General features: G+C 48.9%; 1 protein-coding gene across 1 annotated transcript in view; it reads left to right on the forward strand.

The window, feature by feature from the left end:
- The window catches only part of LOC119974568 (protein CASP-like), a 794,954-nt gene extending 782,220 nt beyond the window's left edge, over positions 1–12,734 (forward strand). Inside the window, exons 22-23 of the mRNA XM_038813573.1 lie at positions 7,575–7,639; positions 11,499–12,734. Of these exons, the coding sequence (XP_038669501.1) occupies positions 7,575–7,639; positions 11,499–11,559 (126 nt within the window). The 3' untranslated portion in view covers positions 11,560–12,734. The remainder of the gene's footprint in view (positions 1–7,574; positions 7,640–11,498) is intronic.
- The last annotated feature ends 823 nt before the right edge of the window (positions 12,735–13,557 follow it).

Here is a 13,557-nt window from a genome sequence, read left to right on the forward strand (position 1 = left end):
TAGAGGGGAGGTTTGCGAGCCTGGGAGAGCTGGAGGAGAAATTTGGGCTCCCCCCGGGGAACACGTTCAGGTACCTCCAAGTGAAGGCATTTGCCAGACGACAGGTAGCGGGGTTCCCCGCGCTCCCCGACAGGGGGGTGAGTGATAGGGTGCTATCAGGGGTCTGGGTCGGGGAGGGGAAGATCTCGGACATCTATAAGATTATGCAGGAGGTGGAGGAGGTACCAGTAGAGGAGCTGAAAGATAAGTGGGAGTTAGAGCTGGGGGAACAGATAGAGGACGGGACATGGGCAGACGCCCTGGAGAGGGTCAACTCGTCGTCGTCATGTGCGAGACTAAGTCTCATTCAATTTAAGGTACTGCATAGAGCCCACATGACGGGGACAAGGATGAGTCGGTTTTTCGGGGGTGAAGACAGGTGTATTAGATGTTCGGGAAGCCCTGCGAATCATGCACATATGTTTTGGGCATGTCCGGCACTGGAGGAGTTCTGGAAGGGGGTGGCAGGGACGGTGTCGAGAGTGGTGGGGTCCAGGGTCAAGCCAGGATGGGGACTTGCGATCTTCGGGGTTGGGGTGGAACCGGGGGTACAGGAGGCGAGGGAGGCTGGAATATTAGCCTTTGCGTCCTTGGTGGCTCGGAGGAGGATCCTGATTCAGTGGAGGGACGAAAGGCCTCCGAGTGTTAACACCTGGTTAAACGACATGGCAAACTTCATCCAATTGGAAAGGATCAAATTCGCCCTGAGAGGGTCGGTGCAGGGGTTTTCCAGGCGATGGCAACCCTTCCTAGACCTCTTGGATCAGAGATAGAAACTGAGGCCATGACAGCAGCAACCCGGGAGGGGAGGGGAGGGCGGGGGGGGGGGGGGGGGGGGGGGGGGGGGGGGACAACGACGAAGGAAGTACGGTAGCGGCGGGGGCACGGGCAAGGCCTGCCCGAGGACGCTGCTAGAAATGATAAGTTGGTCTGACTGTCGGTTCGCCGGCGGTGGGGGGGACGGGGGGGGGGGGGGGGGGGGGGGGGACGCGCGGGTAGGGGGGGGGGGGATTTTTTTTTTTTTCTTTTTTCTTGTTAAGTAGGGGGGTTTGACTTTGTTTTGTTATAATTTAAATGTAAATGTAGGGGGGGTTAAAATGTTTGTATTTTGAAAAATTCAATAAAAATTATTTAAAAAAAAAAAATATATAATGATGCAGTAGAACAGCTAGCAGAAGCAGTTTTGAGCGAGGGAAGCGGGACAGAAATTTTCGGAAATGGTAGGAGATGGGGATTAAGACGCTAAAAGATTTGTTTCTTGGGGGTGGGTTTGCAGGATTGAAGGAGCTGGAAGCGAAGTATGGGCTGGAGCAGGGGGAACTGTTTAGATATATGCAGGTTTGAGATTTTGCCAGGAAGGAGATACAGAGCTTCCTGGAGGAACCGGCCTCCACATTGCTGGAGGAGGTGCTGACGACAGGGGGACTGGAGAAGGAGGTAGTGTCAGCGGTCTACGGAGCTATTTTGGAAAGGAGACGGCACCACTGGAAGGGATCAAAGCAAAGTGGGAGGAAGAGTTGGAGGAGGGCTCCTGGTGTGAGGTGCCCCGGAGAGTGAATGCCTCCACCTCGTGTGCGAGGTTGGGGCTGATACAGCTGAAGGTGGTATAAAGAGCACACCTCACAAGGGCGAGGATGAGCCGGCTCTTTGAAGGGGTAGAAGATGTATGTGAACGTTGCAGGGGTGCCCCGCAAATCACGTTCATATGTTTTTGTCCTGTCCCAAGATGGAGGATTACTGGAAGGAGGTTTTTTAGGGTAATCTCTAAAGTGGTGCACATGAAACTGAACCAGGGCCCTCGGGAGGCCATATTCAGGGTGTCGGACCAGCCGGGATTGGAAACGGGTGCGGCGGCAGATGTTGTAGCCTTCACCTCGTTGATCGCCTGAAGGCGGATCCTGTTGGGATGGAGAGCAGCCTCTCCACCTTGTGCCCTGGCGTGGTGGGGGGAACTGTTGGAATACTTGACTCTTGAGAAGGTTAAGTTTGAACTGAGGGGAAGGATGGAGGGGTTGTACAAGTCATGGGCATTATTCATTATGCACTTTCAAGAATTGGATAACATGGAACATTATTGAGTGGGGGGCATTGGGAGGGTTGAGGGAGGGGGACTGTATGGTGACTATGGTGACTCCTGATTGCTTTTTGTTATTTCTTTATGTTAACATGTAGGCAGTTGTTTGGGAGTTGGTGGGAGGATGGGATTGTTGTTGTTGATATGGAGATTGACTTTATATTTGTTACTGCTTATAGTTTCTTATTGCTGGGTGCAGATTTTGGGAGAAAATGATAAAAAGGAGGATAATAAAAATATTTTATAAAAATAAGAACAGCTAGCAGAACACAATTGATCCTGGTGCCGAGTGCAGTAAAACCGAGAAATAGAAGATACTAGAGCACAGTGTGTTGGTGCCGACCTCACCGGGAACATTAACTGAGAGAGTGAGAGGAGGGGGGACATTAACAGTGAGAGAGTGTGAGAGGAGCGAGGACATTAACGGTGAGAGGAGGGGGACATTAATAGTGGGAGGGACGAGAGGAGGGGGACATTAACAGTGAGATAGTGTGAGAGGAGCGGGGACATTAACAGTGAGAGAGTGTGAGAGGAGCGGGGACATTAACAGTGAGAGAGTGTGAGAGGAGCGGGGACATTAACAGTGAGTGTGTGAGAGGAGCGGGAACATTAACAGTGACAGAGTGTGAGAGGAGCGGGAACATTAACAGCGAGAGAGTGTGAGAGGAGGGGGGACATTAACAGTGAGAGAGTGTGAGAGGAGCGGGGACATTAACAGTGAGAGAGTGTGAGAGGAGCGGGGACATTAACAGTGAGAGAGTGTGAGAGGAGCGGGGACATTAACAGTGAGAGAGTGTGAGAGGAGCAGGGACATTAACAGTGAGAGAGTGTGAGAGGAGCGGGACATTAACAGTGAGAGTGTGAGAGGAGCAGGGACATTAACAGTGAGTGTGTGAGAGGAGCAGGGACATTAACAGTGAGAGAGTGTGAGAGGAGCGGGGACATTAACAGTGAGAGAGTGTTGGAGGAGCGGGAACATTAACAGTGAGAGAGTGTGAGAGGAGCGGGACATTAACAGTGAGAGAGTGTGGGAGGGGCGGGGACATTGACAGTGAGAGAGCGTGAGAGGAGCAGGGACATTAACAGTGAGAGAGTGTGGGAGGGGCGGGGACATTGACAGTGAGAGAGTGTGAGAGGAGCGGGGACATTAACAGTGAGTGTGTGTGAGAGGAGCAGAGGTATTAACAGTGAGAGAGTGTGAGAGGAGCGGGGACATTAACAGTGAGAGAGTGTGAGAGGAGCGGGACATTAACAGTGAGAGAGTGTGAGAGGAGGGGGGACATTAACAGCGAGAGAGTGTGGGAGGGGCGGGGACATTGACAGTGAGAGAGTGTGAGAGGAGCAGGGACATTAACAGTGAGAGAGTGTGAGAGGAGCAGAGGTATTAACAGTGAGAGAGTGTGAGAGGAGCGGGGACATTAACAGTGAGAGAGTGTGAGAGGAGCGGGGACATTAACAGTGAGAGTGTGAGAGGAGGGGGGACATTAACAGCGAGAGAGTGTGAGAGGAGGGGGGACATTAACAGTGAGAGAGTGTGAGAGGAGCGGGGACATTAACAGTGAGAGCGTGAGAGGAGCAGGGACATTAACAGTGAGAGAGTGTGAGAGGAGCAGGGACATTAACAGTGAGTGTGTGAGAGGAGCAGGGACATTAACAGTGAGAGAGTGTTGGAGGAGCGGGAACATTAACAGTGAGAGAGTGTGAGGAGCGGGAACATTAACAGTGAGAGAGTGTGGGAGGGGCGGGGACATTGACAGTGAGAGAGCGTGAGAGGAGCAGGGACATTAACAGTGAGAGAGTGTGGGAGGGGCGGGGACATTGACAGTGAGAGAGTGTGAGAGGAGGGGGACATTAACAGGGAGAGAGTGTGAGAGGAGCAGGGACATTAACAGTGAGAGAGTGTGAGAGGAGAGGGACATTAACAGTGAGAGAGTGTGAGAGGAGCGGGGACATTAACAGTGAGAGAGTGTGAGAGGAGCAGGGACATTAACAGTGAGAGAGAGTGAGAGAGGAGCAGGGACATTAACAGTGAGAGAGTGTGAGAGGAGCGGGGACATTAACAGGGAGAGAGTGTGAGAGGAGCGGGGACATTAACAGTGAGAGAGTGTGGGAGGGGCGGGGACATTGACAGTGAGAGAGTGTGGGAGGGGTGGGGACATTGACAGTGAGAGAGTGTGGGAGGGGCAGGGACATTAACAGTGAGAGAGTGTGAGAGGAGCTGGGACACTAACAGTGAGAGAGTGTGAGAGGAGCGGGAACATTAACAGTGAGAGAGTGTGAGAGGAGCGGGGACATTAACAGTGAGAGAGCATGAGAGGAGCGGGGACATTAACAGTGAGAGTGAGAGAGGAGCGGCGACATTAACAGTGAGAGAGTGTGAGAGGAGCAGGGACATTAACAGTGAGTGTGTGAGAGGAGCAGGGATATTAACAGTGAGAGAGTGTGAGAGGAGCGGGGACATTAACAGTGAGTGTGTGAGAGGAGCAGGGACATTAACAGTGAGAGAGTGTGAGAGGAGCAGGGACATTAACAGTGAGAGAGTGTGAGAGGAGCGGGGACATTAACAGTGAGAGAGTGTGAGAGGGGCGGGGACATTAACAGTGAGAGAGAGTGAGAGGAGTGGGGACATTAACAGTGAGAGAGTGTGAGAGGATCGGGAACATTAACAGTGAGAGTGTGAGAGGAGTGGGGACATTAACTGTGAGAGAGTGTGAGAGGGGCAGGGACATTAACAGTGAGAGAGTGTGAGAGGAGCGGGGACATTAACAGTGAGAGAGTGTGAGAGGAGCGGGGACATTAACAGTGAGAAAGTGAGAGGAGCAGGGACATTAACAGTGAGAGTGTGTGAGAGGAGCGGGGGCATTAACAGTGAGAGAGTGTGAGAGGAGCAGGGACATTAACATTGAGAGAGTGTGAGAGGAGCGGGGACATTAACAGTGACAGAGTGTGAGAGGAGCGGGGACATTAACAGTGAGAGAGTGTGAGAGGAGCGGGGACATTAACAGTGAGAGAGTGTGAGAGGAGCGGACACATTAACATTGAGAGAGTGTGAGAGGATCGGGAACATTAACAGTGAGAGAGTGTGAGAGGATCGGGAACATAACATTGAGAGAGTGAGAGGATCGGGAACATTAACAGTGAGTGTGTGAGAGGAGCAGGAACATTAACAGTGAGTGTGTGAGAGGAGCGGGGACATTAACAGTGAGAGAGTGCGAGAGAAGCGGGGACATTAACAGTGACAGAGTGTGAGAGGAGCTGGGACATTAACAGTGACAGAGTGTGAGAGGAGCTGGGACATTAACAGTGAGAGAGTGTGAGAGGAGTGGGGACATTAACAGTGAGAGAGTGTGAGAGGAGCAGGGTCATTAACAGTGAGAGAGTGTGAGAGGAGCAGGACATTAACAGTGAGAGAGTGTGAGAGGAGCCGAGCATTAACAGTGAGAGTGTAGAGGAGCAGGGACATTAACAGTGAGAGAGTGTGAGAGGAGCGGGAACATTAACATTGAGAGAGTGGAGAGGCGGGGGGACTGAGGAGGGAGTGGGGGGGAGAGGGGGGGGAGTGGGGGAGACGGAGGGGGGGAGTGGGGGAGACTGAGGGGGGAGTGGGGGAGACTGAGGGGGGAGTGGGGGAGACGGAGGGGGGAGTGGGGGAGACGTAGGGTGGAGGAGCGGGAACATTAACAGTGAGAGTGTGTGAGAGGAGCAGGGACATTAACATTGAGAGAGTGTGAGAGGATCGGGAACATTAACAGTGAGAGAGTGTGAGAGGATCGGGAACATAACATTGAGAGAGTGTGAGAGGATCGGGAACATTAACAGTGAGTGTGTGAGAGGAGCAGGAACATTAACAGTGAGTGTGTGAGAGGAGCGGGGACATTAACAGTGAGAGAGTGCGAGAGGAGCAGGGACATTAACAGTGACAGAGTGTGAGAGGAGCTGGGACATTACGTGAGAGAGTGTGAGAGGAGTGGGGACATTAACAGTGAGAGAGTGTGAGAGGAGCGGGGACATTAACAGTGAGAGAGTGAGAGGAGGGGGGACATTAACATTGAGAGAGTGTGAGCAGAGTGGGGACATTAACAGTGAGAGTGTGAGAGGAGCAGCGTCATTAACAGTGAGAGAGTGTGAGAGGAGCGGGGACATTAACAGGAGAGAGTGTGAGAGAGCGGGGACGTTAACAGTGAGAGTGTGAGAGGAGCAGGGACATTAACAGTGTGAGAGGAGCGGGAACATTAACAGTGAGAGAGTGTGAGAGGCTGGGGACTGAGGAGGGATGGGGGAGACGGAGGGGGGAGTGGGGGAGACGGAGGGGGGGACTGCGGGGGGGAGGGGGGAGTGGGGGAGACTGAGGGGGAGTGGGGGAGACTGAGGGGGGAGTGGGGGGACGGAGGGGGGAGTGGGGGAGATGTAGGGTGGAGGAGCGGGAACATTAACAGTGAGAGTGTGTGAGAGGAGCAGGGACATTAACAGTGAGAGAGTGTGAGAGGAGCGGGAACATTAACAGTGAGAGTGAGAGGAGCAGGGACATTAACAGTGAGAGAGGAGCGGGGACATTAACAGTGAGAGAGTGAGAGGAGCAGGGACATTAACAGTGTGAGAGGAGTGGGGACAGTAACAGTGAGAGAGTGAGAGGAGCAGGGACATTAACAGTGAGAGAGTGTGAGAGGAGAGGGGACATTAACAGTGAGAGAGTGTGAGAGGAGCAGCGACATTAACAGTGAGTGAGAGAGAGAGAGAGGAGCGGGATCATTAACAGTGAGATAGTGTGAGAGGAGCGGGGACATAACAGTGAGAGAGTGTGAGAGGAGCAGGGACATTAACAGTGAGAGTGTGTGAGAGGAGCAGAGGTATTAACAGTGAGAGAGAGTGAGAGGAGCAGAGGTATTAACAGTGAGAGAGTGTGAGAGGAGCGGGGACATTAACGTGAGAGAGTGTGAGAGGAGCGGGGACATTAACAGTGAGAGCGTGAGAGGAGCGGGGACATAACAGTGAGAGAGTGTGAGAGGAGCGGGGACATAACAGTGAGAGAGTGTGAGAGGAGCAGAGGTATTAACTGTGAGAGGAGCAGGGACATTAACATTGAGAGAGTGTGAGAGGAGCAGGAACATTAACATTGAGAGAGGAGCCGGGCCATTAACAATGAGACCGCACTCCATTTCTCTGTGTGCAGGAGGTTGAAACTGGTACTTGTTAATCAGGCTTCCGAACGCAGCATTTCTCTTGTTTTTTGATTTTTCGTTGTGCTGTTCTATGTTGAGTTGCTGATTAGGTTAGGACTGGAGGAGATGCACCAGGTTCTATTGTATGTAGCAAGTACAGAAAGACTAATGTAGACAGAGGAGTTCACAGCAGATTTGTCATCTGGTTGTCCAGTTGAATATGGTGCTCAGAGTGTATTGGGTCCAAAGGTTGGGATTTTGGTGCCTGTGAATACATTTTCTGAATGTCTTGTATTTGCCAGGTGCTGTACGAGGTGGCTTGGAGTGAAAGTGTGGGCAGAGACTGTGTCGCCTATTGTGCAAAGAAGTGAGTATGATGACACTTTCTTGTCTGGGAAGGCTGGAAGAATCATGTCACTCTGATATGTAGGGTTGCACTCAGAACATCAACTATATGAATTTAGTTCGTATTATTCTTTCTTTCTACATCATTATTATTTCAGATTACCTGAATGTTGGTTTTTTCATGAATTTCGATGCAATTAGAGAATCGAGAGAATAGGTTTCGTTAGAATACACATTAACAATTGAAGGAAGAAGCAATGTTTATTTTTAAAATAGATCAGTTTGAGCGGAAGAGATTGAAAGGAAGAAATGAAATCATGTTGCAAAACTAATTGAAATGTTCAGCAGCCAGGTCACTGTGAAGTTTACTGTGAGAACATTAGAATTTTAAAGAACAGCAAATGGCACTGGATGTTGCTTTTCAACCCAGTTTACCCACCTCCTCGCCATAATCCTCCAATCGCTACAAAAATGGATCTCTGCTTGATAGTCCACGCGAGTAATTGTGCAATTAGAGAATCGAGAGAATAGGTTTCTTTAGAATACACATTGAAATGTTTTCTATCCATTTGAGTTTTGAGACTTTCTCGAGCACCTTCCTGCCAAGGAGTTTCACCTGTCTTGCTTGTTGATGCTAACAAATGCTGACATATTGGGGGTATCGGATGGCTTTTTAAATAATTAATTTAACTTTATTGATCGACACAGTGTATCACTGTCCGTATCTAAATTTCTCTTTTTTTAATCTGCACAGTTATCCATTATGTTTTTTTTTAATTTTAGCATACCCAATTATTTTTTTCCAATTAAGGGGCAATTTAGCGTGGCCAATCCACCTAACCTTCACATCTTTTGCGTTGTGGGGGTGAAACGCACGCAGGCACGGGGAGAATGTGCAAACTCCACACAGACAGTGACCCAGGGCCGGGATTCGAACCCGGGTCCTCAGCGCTGTAGGCAGCAAGGCTAACCACTGTGCCACCGTGCTGCCCGTTATCCATTATGTTAGCCATTGGGGATGGGTTGGGTGCTCCTTTACGGTCAGGTTGGGTAGATCAGGCCGAGCTGGGACAGGTGGGGTCAAAGATCGGTCCGATCACTTGGTGTATGGGCAATGTCAGGCAGGTAAAGTGGATAAACACTCTGCACGCTGCTGCATCTTAGCAGCAACTCTTCGAACAAGCCAGTGTGTTTTTTCACTTATATAATAGGACTTAAAATTATTGCATGGCCCGTAAAATAATGTCCGGTTTTCAGACAGCCGTGGTTTTCGTGTTTGAGGTATTGTATTGTCGGTGGTTTTATTTTGGGCACCCATCCAAACTCTGAATTTGCTAGTCTGCATAAATCTCGGTTACTCAACTGGAGCACATAGTAATGGTGGTGCAATGATATTGGATGGAGCAGGCAGCAGAGATGGTGTAGTGATACAATTCTATAACAACGCAATAAACAGGAGCAGGAATAGACTACATTGCCTGTCGGCCCTGCCTAACTATTCAACACTATCTCACTGTTAATGTCCCCCTCCTCTCGTCCCTCCCACTATTAATGTCCCCCTCATCTCACTCTCTCTCACTGTTAATGTCCCCCCTCCTCTCACTCTCTCTCACTGTTAATGTCCCCCTCCTCTCACTCTCTCTCACTGTTAATGTCCCTGCTCCTCTCACACTCTCTCAATGTTAATGTCCCCGCTCCTCTCACACTATCTCACTGTTAATGTCCCCGCTCCTCTCACACTCTCTCACTGTTAATGTCCCCGCTCCTCTCACACTATCTCACTGTTAATGTCCCCGCTCCTCTCACACTCTCTCAATGTTAATGTCCCCGCTCCTCTCACACTATCTCACTGTTAATGTCCCCGCTCCTCTCACACTCTCTCACTGTTAATGTCCCCGCTCCTCTCACACTCTCACTGTTAATGTCCCTGCTCCTCTCACACTCTCACTGTTAATGTCCCTGCTCCTCTCACACTCTCTCACTGTTAATGTCCCCGCTCCTCTCACACTATCTCACTGTTAATGATCCCGCTCCTCTCACACTCTCTCACTGTTAATGTTCCTGCTCCTCTCACACTCTCTCACTGTTAATGTCCCTGCTCCTCTCACACTCTCTCACTGTTAATGTCCCCGCTCCTCTCACACTCTTTCACTGTTGATGTCCCTGCTCCTCTCACACTCTCTCACTGTTAATGTCCCAGCTCCTCTCACACTCTCTCACTGTTAATGTCCCCCCTCCTCTCACTCTTTCTCACTGTTAATGTCCCCACTCCTCTCACACTCTCTCACTGTTAATGTCCCCTCCTCTCACACACTCTCACTGTTAATGTCCCCCTCCTCTCACACTCTCTCACTGTTAATGTCCCTGCTCCTCTCACACACTCTCACTGTTAATGTCCCCGCTCCTCTCACACTCTCTCACTGTTAATGTCCCCCTCCTCTCACACTCTCACTGTTAATGTCCCCCTCCTCTCACACTCTCTCACTGTTAATGTCCCTGCTCCTCTCACCACTCTCTCACTGTTAATGTCCCCCTCCTCTCACACTCTCTCACTGTTAATGTCCCCGCTCCTCTCACTCTCTCACTGTTAATGTCCCCCTCCTCTCACACTCTCTCTCACTGTTAATGTCCCCGCTCCTCTCACACTCTCACTGTTAATGTCCCCGCTCCTCTCACACTATCTCACTGTTAATGTCCCTGCTCCTCTCACACTCTCTCACTGTTAATGACCCCACTCCTCTCACACTCTCACTGTTAATGTCCCTGCTCCCCTCACACACTCACTGTTAATGTCCCCGCTCCTCTCACACTCTCTCACTGTTAATGTCCCTGCTCCTCTCACTCTCGTTACCATGGCATTACCATTGCTGAATTCTCACTCTCAATATCCTCTGTGTTGCCATTGACCAGAAACTGAACTGGACTAGCCATATAAATACTGAGACTACAAGAGCAGGTGAGAAGCAGGGAATTCTCCTGAACCGCCAATGCCTGTTCACCGCCTACAAGGCATAATCTGGAGTGTGATGGAATATTCTCATCTTGCCTGGATGAGTGCAGCTCCAACAACACTCAAGCTCAACATCATCAACGACAAAGCAGCCCACTTGATTGGCATCTCATCCACAAACATTCACTCCCTCCCTCCACCATTACAGCAGCCGTATGTACACATCAACAAGATGCACTGTGGGAACTCACCAAGGCTCCTTAGGCAGCACCTTCCCTGATGACCACTACCATCTAGAAGGACAGTTACAGCGGACACATGAGAACACCACCACCTGGAAATTTCCCTCCAAGCCACTCCCCATCCTGACTTCGAAATATATTGGCCACAGTCAATGGGACAAAATCCGAGAACTCCCTCCCAAACAGAACTGTGGATGTACCTACACCATATGGTCTGCAGCGGTTCAAGAAGGCAACTCACCACCACCTTCTCTGGGGCAATCAGGGATGGGCAATAAATGCTGACCTCAGCAGTGAAGTCCACATCCCGTAAATGAATAAAATAAATGGATGTCATTTATTTTTTCAGTTCAGCCAGTGGATGTTCATTGGGTGTCATTGTCTTGGTCATTTCTCTCCGATCTGGTTCTGGGCAGTGATTTTTACAATATTTGTTATCCTGACCAATTGAAAATAAATGGTTGGAAATGCACATTATTTATTGTATAATTATTATTGGCAGAACAATGGCATATTTGTAACTTTTAGATAACCCTCATCAGCGTTGTCCTATCTAGATTTTACTGCCAGTTTTTAAAGGCAATGTTTCGGCGATGCCACATGTTTGCAGCCTTGGTTAGGGTTGCACATTCTGCATAATATTATTCATCTTTTCAATGTCAGTAACTTCATCTGTTTCCTTTCTCCAGGTATTCTGACCATCTGCACAAATTTCACGAGAATGGTGATGCAAGGGATATGTGGCAGTGAAGCAGCAGATTGTGGGTCCAGGTGACCTTGGGGCATTGCTGAATGCCTGGACCCTGGCAGTTCTGTGCGTCTGTCCCTGCATGAAGTCTTGCACAGATGCCTGACCTGGGGCAACACTGGTGTAGCTCAGTGTTTTATTTCATTGAGCAGGGAGCATTCGGGGGAAGCATTCCTTTAATACATCTTTACATTAGAATACTTAGTTTTCATTTCCTCCATTAGCAGAGAAACAGCACGCTTACAAAACATAACTTGCTTTGCTTTCCATTTGTGCTGCTCGAGCCATTTTATTGCAGGAGCCGGTATTAATTGATGATATATTGAGACTGTGTTGCGGTGAGCAGATACATTTGAAGTGCGAGAGCGAAATAGTCAAATAGGAGACAGTGGGCTTCTCGGCCTGCTTTCTGCATCAGCTCCTGCTCTTAGAATTCTGTGGTATTCTGCACTCTTCAAATTTCTAAATGCCTTTATTTCCTGTTATTGAAAAAAATATAGGTGTCCTAACCTCAAGATTGCAACAATTATATTAGAATAATGTCGTAAAACAATGGGAATTTTGATTTGATTAATAATTTTTGTGCATGGCAACTAAAAGATTGTGTGTGTAATAATCTACACTGGGAATGAATTTACAAGACAGTTCGTTTCAGGGCAATGGGAAGGTTAGTGAAAGCTTAGTGAAAGCTCCATATATACGTGACATGCAAACCTGAGACGGAACTTACAGCCTTCTCATCAACAGCATTTATCTCACCTCATTTATCTGAATTCACTTGTTCATGATTATCTTCCTTAAATTGTTACACCTAGATCTTCCTAGGTTAGTGCTAACTGTTTGACGGGGCTTGAAGTTAAATGTGATTGTGCAGTACAGGATTCCACTCTCTGCTCCAGCTGAGTAAAGGGCCAGAATGAATGAAGAAACTGTTACACTATGCATTCCGGTAGAAAATTCCACCCAGGATCACCAGGGAGTCTGCAGCGAGCAGACTGGGTGTTTCAGTCCATATCCTTTTCCAGTGAGGAACTACACCGAGTGTATTAGATATTACAACTCAATTCACAGCTCTTGGAATCTACAAATGTGTATGTGTACTTTCAGCTACCTAATACTGTTCTGAGTAAAAGAGTGAGGCTTTAGCATTGAATAAATCATTTGGCATCAATAATTATGAATGTGGTTTGTTTATTTTTCATTCTGTTTTGAGTCCGGCTTTGCACTGAATTCTGAATTCACTTTATTACTGCTACAGTCATCGTGGCCTACAGCACAGAAAAGGCACTTCAGCTCATCACACCTGCACCAACCAAAAACAACCACTTACTTATTCTGATCCCATTTACCAGCACTTCACCCATAGCTTTTTATGCCTCGGCATCGCAAATGCCCAACTAAATACATCTTAAATGCAAGGTTCATAGATAGGTTCATAGAATTTACAGTGCTGAAGGAGGCCATTTGGCCCATCGGGTCTGCACCAGCCCTTAGAAAGAGCACCCTACCCAAGCCCACACCTCCACCCTATCCCCATAACCCCACTTAACCTTTTTTGGACACTAAGGGCAATTTAGCATGGCCAATCCACCTAACCCGCACATCTATGGACTGTGGGAGGAAATCAGAGCACCCGGAGGAAACCCACACTTAACCGGGGAGAACGTGCAAACTCCGCACAGACAGTGACCCAGGCTGGGAATCGAACCTAGGACCCTAGAGCTGTGAAGCAAAAGCAACTGTGCTGTCCTGGTTGTTTTCCATCCTTGGCCCCAAATCCTTCTTGATTACTGATCCATGGCAAGATAGTGTATTGGTTAGGTACGGTTGATAATCAGTGGTTTGAACAAATGATCCGGAGACATGAGGTACAAATCCCACAGTGGCAACTTGGGAATTTAAATTCAGTTAATTAAATAAAACGCTAGTTTCAGTAATGGTGCTTTGAAACCGGATTGTAATTAAAAACCCATCTGGTTCAAGAATGTACTTTTGGGAAG

This window comes from Scyliorhinus canicula, chromosome 12 (assembly GCF_902713615.1).
Source record: "Scyliorhinus canicula chromosome 12, sScyCan1.1, whole genome shotgun sequence".
In the NCBI taxonomy this organism is placed as follows: Eukaryota; Metazoa; Chordata; class Chondrichthyes; order Carcharhiniformes; family Scyliorhinidae; genus Scyliorhinus; species Scyliorhinus canicula.